Below are 14,326 nucleotides of genomic sequence, written 5' to 3' on the forward strand. Positions count from 1 at the left end.
CTGCTTATACAAAGAACTAGTACATAATGATCTGTACGACAAACAGCACTTATATATCATTTCGCAGTGATGAGAGTGAACATGATATTACGAATCACAGGAAAGACCTATGTTCTGACAAATGATTTTCATAATGACAGTGGACATAAATGTTCTTTCCATTTGGTGAGTTTATTATTCAGGAGCAGGCCCTTCCCTTTCTTTTGAAAGTTGGTTCGCGGGTTGTCATTTATTGCAAGATTTTATCTTTATGCCTAATGTTGATGTCCAGTGTGATGACTGATGAATGGAGCAAATGCATGTTATATATGTATGAAGTCTCACTCGGTTGCTGTTGGCCTGGTATTCTCTATAAAAGCATGCCACAGGACATTGAAGCAAGGTTCGCCCCTGGCTTGTACAAGATGTGCATGAATATACAAGTAGAAATTGGTCGTTCAGCATCCAACCCAGACAAATAAATGGCATCTCGGCCTCAGATGGGTCGTGCACTAGATATGAGGTATCCGGAGCATTAACCCGATGCCCATATATTGGTATGAATCATGTGAAGTCTCAGTTGAATCTGTTGTTATGGTATAATGATTCAGGAATTCTAACTGTTAATGTAGACGTATTTTATCTCACAGCAGCATGCTATTGTGGAACCATATTTTGGATTAAAGAAATCATGTCATTTCTTATCTTCATTTTTCTTTATTTTAATGGTATGAATTTGTGAAACTTTAAATGTTGGGCTAGACCATGCAAAAGCCTGTTGTAACGTAACAAATTCTCTCTCATATTCTTAAGGATTGGTAGGTCATTAACTCAGCCTCCTTTGTTGTATACTTTTCCAATGCCGACGTACGTACATACATACATATATCTATGTATGTTTAAATGGATGAAGTGTTTGTAATAATAGAGGATGCTTTATGGTTGTCACACCGAGTGACCGGGTTCAGATACCATCTTCATCAGGTTTTGGGAGCTGGAGCGTCTTCTTTTACCAGCATGGGCATGTATAACCTTGCTGAACGCTGCCAATATGTATAGTTCCTTTTCTGTTTATTTTTCAAGGTGGCAACAGGTGGTTATAGTCGTGGTTTTTACTCACCATTTTTCTGTTGGTATTTATAATGCATATTACATGTATATTATTACTGATCGCTGGCATCAAAGCTCCAGTGTTTGCCTTCATAATATATGTAAGAGAAAGCATATGGACATCAGTGGACATTTTTCGTTATTACAGCAGGGTAGATAAATTATTCATTTTTGGCTGGAGCATCATCTCTCTCCTTCAGGGAGCAAGCAAGATTGTGGGAGGCTCGCAGCTGCTAGTCTACATGGATGATGGTACTTGGATAAAATTACTAAAACGTGGTGCATTACTATGTGCGAGCAATCTAGAGAAGGGCTTGGACTATGCATTGGAGGTCCTGAAGGCTGACGGCACCATCTCCATCTCCATCCAAACAAGCAATGATATCCATGCAGTCCTCCATGCTCGCACCTCCCATGGAGCACAGCACGTTGTACAGCTCTTCCCCAGTCACCACTTCGTCATTCCCCATCTCCAAGCCGAGCGCCCGGACTGCGGCCTGGAGGAGATCGACAAGGTCCCCAAGATCAAGCTCCCTTGTATTCATCTCTAGGAACTCTACATGCTCAACAGTCCATCGCGGTCCGTGTCGCCTCGCCTCATCATATCGTTCACCTCTCGCTCGCTCATGTTATATCCGAGGGAACCCATAATTCCTCCGAGCTCATCGCAAGTTATCAGTCCATCGCTGTTGGAATCGAAGGCCTTGAAGACCTCCATCAAGCTGTTGACGTAGCTCAAGACCTCCAAGTCAGGGGAGAGAGACCGTGGCTGTGAATGCTGGGGGGCAGCCATGGTGGAACTGGTGAATACTAGCTTGAAGCTGGCTGGCTAACTGGTGGATATGGGTCCCTTCTTATATGGTGGTCTTGGAATATTTGCTTGGTAGCTTTGTGTCGACATAACGGAAAAAGAAGATATAGCATCTTATTCGTCTATATCTTTTATGCAAGGGATGGAGATTCTTGCATGATAGAAAGGAAAGGCAGTTGATCCTCTACAACCAAGCTGGCAAGAGGTTCCTTGAACTTTTTTCAGGTGGAAGGGATGGTAGTAGTTTTCCGATTAAACAGAACGATCTTAAGCGAAGGGAATGAGGTCTAAAATTGCGCATCCAATAGAAGTCTGCGGCACGTTCCGGTATTTAGGGAATTTCGACAACCGGAATTGTGGAGGATCTGCACTTGAGAGGGAGGACGGCATCCTTTAAAAAAGAAAACGACATTCGGATGAGCGCAATGGTGCATCTGTGGGGGCTTGCGAAACGAATGAACTGCCGTGTAAAGTCATGCCTCTTTCTTCCATGGTTGTATAGGTTCGGCTGCTAATCTACAAGGAGAAAATTAAATAAATAAACAAGTAAACAAATAGAAAATAACAAGATTACAGGATAAATATGGATGCCAAATATAATTAGAGAAGGTAAGGGGCCATTAGATTAGTTATTACTACTCTCTTTTTGTTTCTTTTAGACTATGGAAATTTTAGAGGCTTTTTTTCCTTTCAATTTTCTTTCATCTTAGGTGGAAAATCGGGTGCTCTCAACTTGTTCAAATCCTTTAGTGTCGAATATTTCATTTTGAATGGGAGAAAATCCCACCGGCTGTTATTTTAAATATATAGGAAATGAAACAAATAAGACAAAAGTTTAAAAACATGACACTTCAAAAGCAGAAATGTTCTTTTCCACTTTCTTAGGAACAAGGTCCAAAGCAACCAATAGAGCCCAGCTCCGTTGATTTATATGCACAGGAGCTCACCAATCTGCACTAAGTTTTACCGCTCCTATTTTTTAATGATACTTATCAAAATTAGTTTCACGCATTTCAGGAAAAGAAAATTATAGAAGTGACATATTTATAATATCACTACGGGCAATGAGAACATACTTCTTATATCCTTGACAATTATATTTTCCTTTAATGAGAAAAGAAAAACCCTATGATGTTGTTAGCAATCAATAGATTTTAGGTACCCATCTAATGACATCATTCATCTATATTGTATTAAAAGGATGGTTTGTTGACCTTTCGCTCTATTAATTTACCCATACATGGAATTCTTTGATTCACAAAATAAATCTAAATATATAAAAATTATTAGCAGAGGTTGTTTTGGAAAGAATATATGCATACAACTAACCGACTTTCTATTTCTCATCCAAATCCTACATATTAATTCCTCCAAATACCTTCTTATATATGGGTCCTAGCTAATTTAATCCATTTTGGAGTAATCTCTTTTTCTGTAGTTTGACAATTGTATATAATAATTATATCTTCTACAAATAATAATATTATATTTATTTTTATTGGTTAAAAAATAAAATTTCATAATTTTGACTTATAAGTATCATTAATTAGATATGTTTGGATCCTCTATGATGCGTATGTATAGTAGGTGGCTCTACAACCCTAGTTAGCTACCACTTGTTCATCCTGAGAATGGATGATTTTTGTAAAAACCTAGCTAACTCAACTCAGTTGAGTTGAGTCGATCCAAGTTGCATAGGGTGGAAACTAGCCTATGGAAGGCTCTGCTCAAATCTCCAAATCAAAGAGGATAGGTTTGGCGTGAATACACAAATGTGTGCGTGCCTTTTCCTTTCCCAGCAAGATTTCTTGCTAGGGAGGTGGAATCGGGTGGTCTCCTCATGCTATTTCTTCCCTTCTTTATTCTATGATCTCATCCCACCTTCTTCCCATTAAATCTTCTCCACCATAGCCTCCTCTTTCATCTCACCCCCACCTCCTCCAATTTCCAAAACCTTTAACCAACCTTGCTCAATTTTTCTATTATAATCTTGGAAGTGAAGATCTAAGCTGCTCTAAGCCAAGTAACCCCCTTCCGCTAGATCTCTATCCTTTGTCTTCTCTTGGGTGGCCTGTGGTTGTTATGCTCCTATCAAATCCAACCACTCGATGATTCAAATCTCCTATTTCAAAACAAGGCACTTCTTATTCTTCTTTCTCGGCCATCGATTATATGGCTAGTGCTCGAGTAAATTTTCATTGCAACAGTGATACCACGTCACCGTTGTAACAAACCAATCAACAATTAGAAATGGATAAAATATAGGAGCGTAGTGTGGGGTATTATTAATAGAAACCGATGAAATACATGGGAATCGATGAAATATAAAGATTTTTATTGATTTGTTACAGATTTGACATGTTATCACCATTGCAACAAATATTTTTTCCTAGTGCCCTTGCTAGACTCACTGTCCATTGGGTGGCCGCTCCTTGTCACCTATGCTTGCTGTGGTTGATTAGTGCCCTCCCCGCTAGAGCTACTGCTAGGCCCTTATGCCTTTCTCTTCCTCTGCTTTGAACAGGGATGGGCTCATGTGCTCTATTTTACGGAAAAAAAAAAAAAAGAAGGAGAGATCTCATCTCCTATTTGAATATTTCACTTCTACTTAGCTTATAAATCTTACTTGAGGGTTTGTGCTCCTTGGTGTACCCCTGATTGAACCCTGGTAAAGGATCCTAGACTGACATTAGTAGAACCACTTTGCCAGACTTTCCTTTCTCCACCCTCCGGTTCGAGTATGAGTCCAATCTAGTTTATTTAAGTCTTCTAAAATTTTTTTATTGCATTTTTGAGCTTGAAATAATTAAATATGAATTAATTATATTCTTAAATAGTTTTGAATAGAAATAGTTATTTGTCCAACTCAACTTTATGGTTTCAAGATGAACAAAGATAAATGATCCTAACACTCCTTTGAATTCAAATTATATGAATTATAAAATTATGTTTAATATCTTGAATATTTAGAGTCGAGAATATAAATTATGAATGATTTATGTTTTATGTCAAATAGCATGATTTCATGAATATTTTATTATTAGTAATTTATTTATGAATTATGACCTTATGAAAAATCGCATGTTGCTATGAAATTGATACATATGGCCTTTATAAATTATTAGCTTTCATGAAAATGACTAATTTATTATAAATAATTTTATGATTGTTTGCTCGTTGAGGACTATTCATAGACTATAAACTTTTTATAGATATTTAGTATCTTATTTACATATTATTTAAGAAAATATATTTTAAATAAATATAATTTAAGAAAATATAATCTAAAAAATATGATTATAGATTCTCAGATAGTTATATATGGCTCCACTACTCCGTATAATAATTGCAAACTATGATATTTAGTCAATTATGATCCTGTCATATATAAAACGTGACTTTAGCATTTAGTCTGAGAATATTGTTTTATCTTATGACATGGCTAAATGACTAAATAAATTAGGACTATTTATGTTATATACTTGAAATCATCATTATGATTTCTATATAAGTTTTATACACCGATGATTAGATTTTTATGTCATGATTGTTATATCATTTTATATAAAATGCTTTAATTTGCAATAAATATTATTTTCTAAATGGTACATTAAAATCATATACAATCTTTGCCTGATCCAGTAAGATAGTACAAGATTACTTACTCACTCTTCTTTTTTTGTTCTTTTTTTCAAACAAATAAAACTACTAGTCCATTCTACCAAAGAAAAAAAAAAAAAAAAAAGAAAAAACTACTAGTCCAGGTTTGGAGATTGAGATAATAAGTTTGGAAGCAAAGTTAATTAGTTGGCTAATAATAGCTTTGGTTAATGGTTTGGGCGAATTACATGTTATGTAATTTTTGAATATTTAAATTTTAGATCTAGAGGTTTTGTACCTGCACTCTTTTTAATAAAAGGAAAACTTTTGGGACCTCTGTTGATATGTACAACAGTGGTTCTGCCGAACTGATTGCTGTTTCTGCCTGTGCAGTGGCGTGAAATGCACGCGGGTTCTACGAAATTGACTGCTGTACAGTCCCAATAGCCGAATAGCATGGAGTCTGGATCCCCCTTAAAAGGGGTTAGAAATATCGGCAATCATGCCTGTTGACCTGTGACTTCAAAAGCTGGAGGGGGGGAGATGGTCAAGCAAATCGAAGGACGGAAGCCATTTTCCACATTCCCAGATGGCCAGGTTGAACGTGCAATCTTTTTGACTCGAAACCAAGTCAGTCCGTCGTCCACAATTGAGTAACTAACCTGCTGCGTTCTTTCCTCCCCATCTCAACCCTCTCACCCCCGCAAACGACGGTCTACCTTGGCGTCTGAGAAGAAAAAAGAGGCAACAAGAGAAGAAATGATGGAGATAATTTGGTAGGTGGGTACTTCGTTTCATTTATAAGGAATCCATATATATCTTCCTCCATCTCCGTCCTTCCTCTCACGCAAAGAAAGCCAACACTTAATCATGGGTTCTATCCAAAACCAGAGTTCCCCGCGAGAAGAGGAGGAGGCTGCGGCAGCTGCTTATGCCTTGCAGCTGGCAACCTCCTCCGCCATCGGCATGGCATTGAAGGCGGCCATCGAGCTCGACGTGCTGGAGATCATGGCGAGGGCCGGGCCGGGCGCCGAGCTCTCGCCGGCCGAGATCGCCGCCCAGCTCCCCACCGACAACCCGCAGGCGGCTGCCACGCTGGACCGCATGCTGAGGTTCCTGGCCAGCTACTCGCTGCTCACCTGCTCCGTTGTTGCAGGTGATGGTGGCCGGACTGCGAGACGCTACGGGCTCGCACCGGTGTGCCGGTTCTTGACCAAGAATGGGGATGGGGCATCCTTGGCCGCTTTGGTGCTCATGAACCAGGACAAGGTCCTCTTGGATAGTTGGTAAGCTGCTCTCTACGTTCACCCACTAGTTAGCAGTTGCATGCTGCGTAAGGCCCGGGAAAGGACGTAAGCCTTTTTTTTTTTTTTTTTTTGTCGTTCTTTTTGCTTCTTTAATATTGACATTTTGTGAGCTAATGTTTCTCGCTATATTTTCGGGGGAAAAAATGGTAAAAAAACCACCATGACGCAGATAATTCTGAAGGTCAAATATGTACCCACTTGACATTGGCAAATTGCGTACGCACCAAATGATGAGAAATTATACGTACACTATACTACCATAAGCGCATATCTCGGTCCCAATAGACTCTAATGACTATATGCTCATCCTCATCTCAGTTTGTTTCGGTGGTGCACTGCTTATGTGACATCACATGATGCAAGGTATAATTCTTCCACATAAAATACTGCAAATCACCCCAATCCTCTCCTATGTGCAGGAACTAAAATATTAAGACCTCCTCCCTAGCATGCAATGGTAAGAAAAACCCAAGGTTGGCACCTAATTCTCAGTGTACCATGAGGTCAAGGTTGTTTGTCCACTTACGTAGTGCCTTGGTGGCGGACGATAGGCCCCTTAAGGTGATCGTGATTTTTCAATTAAATTGTTTGTTGGTGTTATTGGCGATTTTATATTACTTCTCATGTAGTAAAAGCAACCTTTTATGCTGCTTAATTATTATTAGTTATTATGCATCTAGTTGGCGTTTAGTAGGAGCATAAGAAACACAGGAATACGGAAAGCTATACCAGGTTCTGTAGCTTATTGGATATTTCATGCCGGGTTCTATTTGGTACTCATAATTTTTGAAATTATAAGTTGAAGATTGGAATAAACTCCACTTATTTTGAAAGGGCAAAACTATTATGTATTCACATATTATTATACTTTTATATGATAGAATTGATATTTTAATTATAATTTTAATATTAGATAAGTGTTATCTCGTATTTTATATGATTAATGTAACTTCTTAACATAATACTATAATTATATATGCATTATAAAAATATATAAATAATATATAAATAATGGACATTGGATTAAAATCAATACTTTTTTTCTTCATTAAATCAATAAAAAAAATAAAACAAGCTTGAACCATGACTGAAGTCAATCTTGAATTAAGTTTAGTTTAAGCTTGAATTAAGAAGTCAACCTTGAAGTGTTTTCGGCTTGATTTAGGATTGTCAAATTGATATATAGACTGGTGTTAGTCTTCATTTGAAATTAATTAGGGTTAAATCAAGTTTGAAATTATAATAAATATGTACATGAAACTAGATTGTACAGTTAAAATTTAGGATCTATTTGGATGGTTGAATCTAAAATTCATAGAATTTGTGGGTTGGAATAGTACAATTATAAAAAAATATCAAATTAAAGATTGAGCTAAATCTATGTTTGTAACCATCTAAAACTATCTTTTATATGGACTGGTCCGAATTCCCGGGAGAAAAAATTGATCTGTCGAGATCATTTTTTCTCTCTATAGAATTCGGACTAGCAAACTTTAAAAGTTTATAGGTATTGAGAATATAAGCCTAGCTCAGACTTATTTTTTTTCTAATTGTACTAGTCCAGATCCATAATTCTATAGGAATTTAGACCTGAACATCTAAACAAGTTCTTAAAATTAATTTAAGCTCCGAAAAGCTTAGCTTGACTACACTAATAAACTCTCAAAATATAGCTGCAACCTCCTTTTTGCACCAAAAAAAGCCATGATCACAAAAATGCTAATCTAGATTCCTCGTGCACCAAGCGGGCAAGAGAATACAACTACTATATGGAACAAAATCATACGAGGCAGGCATTGGAGAAAAATTATGGTGCAGGCTTCATCAGTAACCATATTTTTTTTAATATTAATTAAAAAAATTTAAAAATTAAAGACTTTTTCTATAAATGAAGTCGTTAGTCTCATAATTAAAAATAAAAAAATATGATATTCTCTTTTTTTCTCATTTTTATAATATATTTTTTATTGATATATACTATATACATGGTCAAGTAATATATATTAAGCAAATTAATCATTAAGTCAATACATATCTCCAAATAAAGTAATATATAATTTTTGAAATATAGAGTTCACCAATATATGGTATACGTTCAGATGATACATATTTAGCAAAGTAGTTATTTATAACCTAATACACACCTCTAAGTAAATTAATTTATAGTTTTCAGAATATTATGTCTACCAATACATACCATATAGTATAATGATATATATTCATTGACTTCTTGATATATACTATAAGCTTCTTTGATACACATCTAGTAGTGATCCGATATACATCTCTATGTAAATTGATATACAGCTTTCATAATATGAAATTTATTAATACATAGCATACGGTCAGATGAACATACTTAGTAAATTAGTCATTTAGTAACTAAATATATATTTCTAAGCAAATTGATATATAGTTTCTAGAATATTATATTTACCAGTATATACTATATGGTATGTGATATACACTCATCAACTCTCTAATACAAATCATAAATTTCTTTGAAACATCAAATAATGATTCAATATATATTTTCAAGTAAATTGATACACAGTTTTTAAAACATGTTTTTTACGTAGAGATATGTATTGAATCATTACTGGGTGTGTATCTAAGAAATTTACAGTATATATTAAAAAATCGATGAGTTGTATTATGCACCTGACTATGCAGTATGTACTGATGAATATAATATTCTAAAAATTATGTATTAAATTACTTGAATGTATATATTGGATTACTAAATGACTAATTTAAAAAGTATATCATATAGCCATATACTATGCATTGATAAAATTCATATTCTGAAAACTGTATTAATTTATTTAAAGGTGAGTATTAACTGTTTGATAATTAATTTGTCTAATATAGCTATATAACATATATCAGTAAAAATATATGCTGAAAATGGTATGTTTTTTTAAAAAAATCATGGGATTGATGACTACCTTAATAAAAAATATTTTTAATTTTAAATTTATTCTTTAAAATTAGTATGAAGAGAAATCGGTATGCTATGAAATTCATCTCATAATTTTTGTTCTAATGCATGCATGTGAATTTGTTTTCTTCGCTCTTGTTTTCCTTTTTCCACACGATACTAAATATTTACCAGAAACCAGCTGGCAGACAAGCAAATAGGACTCGTCTTAACGAGCAAGCTGAGGAGAGGGTACCAACTGGTTCGGTTGGTAAACTCACCGGTCGTGGGCGACAATATTTGTTGCCCGTTAGACTTCGATGGACCTTGGCTTGAAGGGGGCAAAAAAAAAAAAAAAAAAAAAAAAAACAAGTCAACACAGAATAGTAGTGTTATTACTTATTAGGAAGAAACCGGTCGTGGGCCACAATAGTTAGATTTCGATGGACCTTCTGTGAAAGAACAAAAAAAGGGTCAAGAATAGTGTTATTAGGAACAATTTTTAAAAGAGAAATACTACTTCCATACATGCACGAGAAATTGCTTGGAAATGTGATTGGATGTGGCCGGTCCTCTGTAGGACCCCTGTGACTTCCAAGTCCAACTTACATCCCCTTCGTCAACCGCAGACTACGATTAAAAGCATCTCCTTTCACATGTTTTCAGTAATATATGAAGGAGATCGATCATTGATTGATAATGGGCATGTCCAAAATAAATACTTTGGATGCATTTGGTTTGAAGGAAGAGGAGGGGAGAAAATGTAGTCAACGGAGAAAAACAGAGCAGTGTCTTATATTTGGTTGTAGTCTTTAAAAAAAATAAAAATAATAATTTTTATATGTAAATAAAATTTTCATATTTCATAAAAAAAATTCATGTGAAACGTGGACAACTTTAATTCCTACTGGTTGGGAATCGGGATAAATTTTTTCTAAAATTATTTTTGTACTTTTAAATAGAATGAGATCTGACTTTTTTTCTTTATTAAAAATATAATAAATATTTTATATAATTTTTAGTTTTTTAGAAAGATATTTCAATGAAAATTTTTTTTTTCGTAAACCAAACAAATTTTTATTTTTTTATTTTATTTCGCAGCAGATCTTTGGTAGCATGGTTGACATGGATTTTCCCTGTATATAGCAATTCTCTTTGGAATGCTAAGTAATCCATATTATACAAAATTTTATTTTAATGTGTTGGTGATGCTCCATGGAGAAGATCAGTTAGGTTTTTCCTCCTAGATGACAATGAACCTCAAAATGGGTTCATATAACATGCCCAAATTAAGTAACTGTTCCCCATCACGTCTGACTATCGCATTTGAACATCACGCTTATCATGTAAATTGAGGAATTTTTCCTTATTTAATCCATTGATTAATTATTTTTGTCTTTTAGACCTTTTCAATTTAATGCTTGGAACTTCAATCAAGATGCTCAGTGTTAAAAATTAAATTAAATTTTTTGTGGTAGCAGTCATCGGGTTATGCCTTCTCCGTAGAAACATTTGACTAAAGGCTGCTTGGATGGGTTGGCGAGCGTCATTGGTCAAAAAGCGGTTCCACCGGAGCCGTCACAAGTTCCACGAGTTCAAGTATCACACTGGACACTCAATCATCTATTGACAAAATCAAAATGTTAGCACGTGCAATACAAGTGATAAGAAAAAAATAAAAATAAATTATGAAAATCCCTCTAAGATGAAGAGTAAATTATTTATAGCCGATAATTTGAAAAACCTATGCTTGCTCTTATTTTTATCAAACAATTAATTCATAACTCAATATAATGTTATTCAAACCGTTGATCTTAAATGAGAACCAAATATTATATCAAAAAAAAAAAAAATCAAAATAATCTTAAATGATATAATAACTACTCAAAGACATACAAAAACTTGTGCATTATTTGTCGTAAATAATTTTGACTTTTGAAATAAGATAAACAGTTTCACTAACATAACTAATTTAACTGGAAAAAGTATTAATTTTAAAATTATTAGATGTAAGTACAATAAACATAAGTCTCAAGAAAGTTTTGCAATTAAAAAACAAATAAAGTCAAGAAAGACTCAGAGGTTTAGCATCGGTTTAGGACGTTGTTTGTAATCGAGTAAAGACGCACACTTCAAGCTGTAACTTTTGCTTCTACGATGCACTGTGGCTAAGAAAGCTTGTATCGTCTATGTTCCATAGGCAACACCTGAAAGATGCGGTTTTGGAAGGGGTGATTCCCTTCACAAAGGCCCATGGCATGACGGCATTTGAGTACCACGGCACCGATCCGAGATTCAACAAGGTCTTCAACCAGGGCATGTCAAACCACACCACCCTATTCGTGAAGAAAATGTTGGACACCTACAAGGGCTTTGAAGACCTTAAACACCTCGTGGATGTTGGTGGGGGGCTGGGAGCCACCCTCCAAATGATCGTATCCAAGTATCCACACATTCAAGGAATCAACTTTGACCTGCCTCATGTCATCTCTGGGGCTCCACTTATTCCAGGTTCACTTTTAATGCTTGATATATGAATTAATCTTCTAAACTGGCAAACATAGCTCCTGTGTATATATCCTTTTGGAAGAGAGCAATTTAGTTGGATTGCTCATGGCTATCTCTCGGCACTCTCGCTTGACTTAGTTTGGCAATGATGTTGGTTGGTGCAGGAGTGGTGCATGTTGGGGGAGACATGTTTTCAAGCATTCCAAGTGCAGATGCGATCTTTATGAAGGTGAGTTACGTTCATCATTTACTTGGATTTGCTACGTATACTTCTACAAGGGTTTTTTGGACCTCCAGATTAGTGTCAGGACTGCCTCCATTGGGGCTTCAGGAGAAGCCAAACATGATCAATCTCAGTCAGGCATGATAAAAGTTTGACTAAATGAAATATTGGCTTATATATAAGTTGCCAATAAGTCATATGAAGCTTGGCTTAAGCTCGAGCCATGCCCGAGCGACCCTTTTAGAAGACTAATGGAGCCCAAGCAGTGCAACACTTGGCTCGACTCGTTTGCACAACTAGCCCACCAACTGTGTGAACTAAGAAAGACCTCAATAGGGTCTAATTGGCAATAGGACAAAGGGCCCTCTGTTTTAAGGTTGTTATTTTGTATTTCATGTACATTTTGCATTGGAGGTGAACGAGCAAGTGTTAGTTCTAACTTACTAATTATGAGAACTAATTAGAAGTTTAGAATTCCTAGATATAATTCTAGCAATCTCTAATGCACATGGCAATGAAGGCTAGCAGTACCCCATCCGACCACATGTGCAAGCAATTGAAATTAATTATCCATCCATTCGAAATGATGAGAGCCTATACATTTTATGGTATAGCGCCTTATAGTAGCTAAAATTATTCAAGAAGCTGTCCACTTGTACTGGGTTAATCATGTTAGCCTTTAGCTACTAAGATCATCAAGACATTCTTTGTTTCAAAGTCTTAAATCCTGTAATGGTCAAAAATGTTCGATCCTTGAACTTAACAAAATTATCCATTTGTGAAGATTAGTCACACGTTGTGGAGAAGTAATCACGTTTATGGATTACAATGTACTGGCTAAGGCCTTCAACTGAACTTGCTGACCCAGTCCATTGACACCCTTATTAATGTTCCATAAACCTATGAGAAAGTTGCAGCCTCGTCCGGTCGATTTGTGCATGTTTATATTTGAAAATCCCAGTTTATAGTGATTTCTATCCTGTCATTATTAGATGGTACATAATCTAGATTATCTTCATAAGTTTAAGTAGGAATCAAAAAATTGCACCTTCAATGGGACAAGTGTGTTCTGTTATGAAACTTGCAGTGGATTCTACATGACTGGAGTGATGAGCATTGCTTGAAAATATTGAAGAACTGCTGGAAGGCTCTTCCAAATAATGGGAAGGTAATCGTCGCAGAATGTCTTCTTCCAGAAGCCCCAAAAGCCAACGCTGAAACACAAGTGCTCTACTATGGAGATCTTGCCATGTTGACGTACAATATTGGTGGAAAAGAGAGAACAAAGAAGGAGTTTGAATCTTTGGCAAAGGAAGCTGGTTTGCTCATTTCAAAGCTGAATGTTGTGCTCTTAACATGTGGGTAATGGAATTCCTTAAATAGGCAAAGGGAATTCCTGGTTATTGGTATTCCTCTCTGGTTCAAATTTTCTTTGTTTGTCAATAAAGGGAGGTTAAAACCACCCGGATGACCAGAGTCATTGGATAAAAATTATTTTATAACGATATTACTCAAAAAGAAGTTCAATTGGAGTTGCTAATGTGATTATTATGTGGGGGCATATAGCCAAGTTACTCTGGAAGCAGCTTTAAAAGCTTCACATGACTCCACCCATGAAGGACCTCCTACCAAATTTTGGCTTTTGGTAAACTACAAACAGAAATTTGGCTTGCTCAAAGACATACTACAATTACTAAATGCCATTATGGTTAAGACTAGGATAATAATTTTTCTCCAGGGTAAAATTAAGAACCAAAGTAACATGGGAAGCAATGAGAGGAAGGTTTCCCAAGTTCCTACTTTTTCAGAATTGCCTGTAGATCATAGCTTTTGTTGTCAGGAATGGAGAGGGAAGCCTACTAGCTGTC

The 14,326-nt window shown here is 35.8% G+C and overlaps 1 protein-coding gene across 1 annotated transcript; it reads left to right on the forward strand.

The window, feature by feature from the left end:
- Positions 1 to 6,316: 6,316 nt before the first annotated feature.
- Positions 6,317 to 13,998, forward strand: LOC105042923 (caffeic acid 3-O-methyltransferase). The gene is given in 5 exon segments (XM_010920292.4): positions 6,317 to 6,786; positions 11,928 to 12,238; positions 12,400 to 12,464; positions 13,546 to 13,783; positions 13,786 to 13,998. Coding segments are annotated over 5 exon segments (1,086 nt in total). The 5' UTR covers positions 6,317 to 6,370; the 3' UTR covers positions 13,842 to 13,998.
- The last annotated feature ends 328 nt before the right edge of the window (positions 13,999 to 14,326 follow it).

Source organism: Elaeis guineensis, chromosome 4 (genome assembly GCF_000442705.2).
Source record: "Elaeis guineensis isolate ETL-2024a chromosome 4, EG11, whole genome shotgun sequence".
Lineage (NCBI taxonomy): Eukaryota > Viridiplantae > Streptophyta > Magnoliopsida > Arecales > Arecaceae > Elaeis > Elaeis guineensis.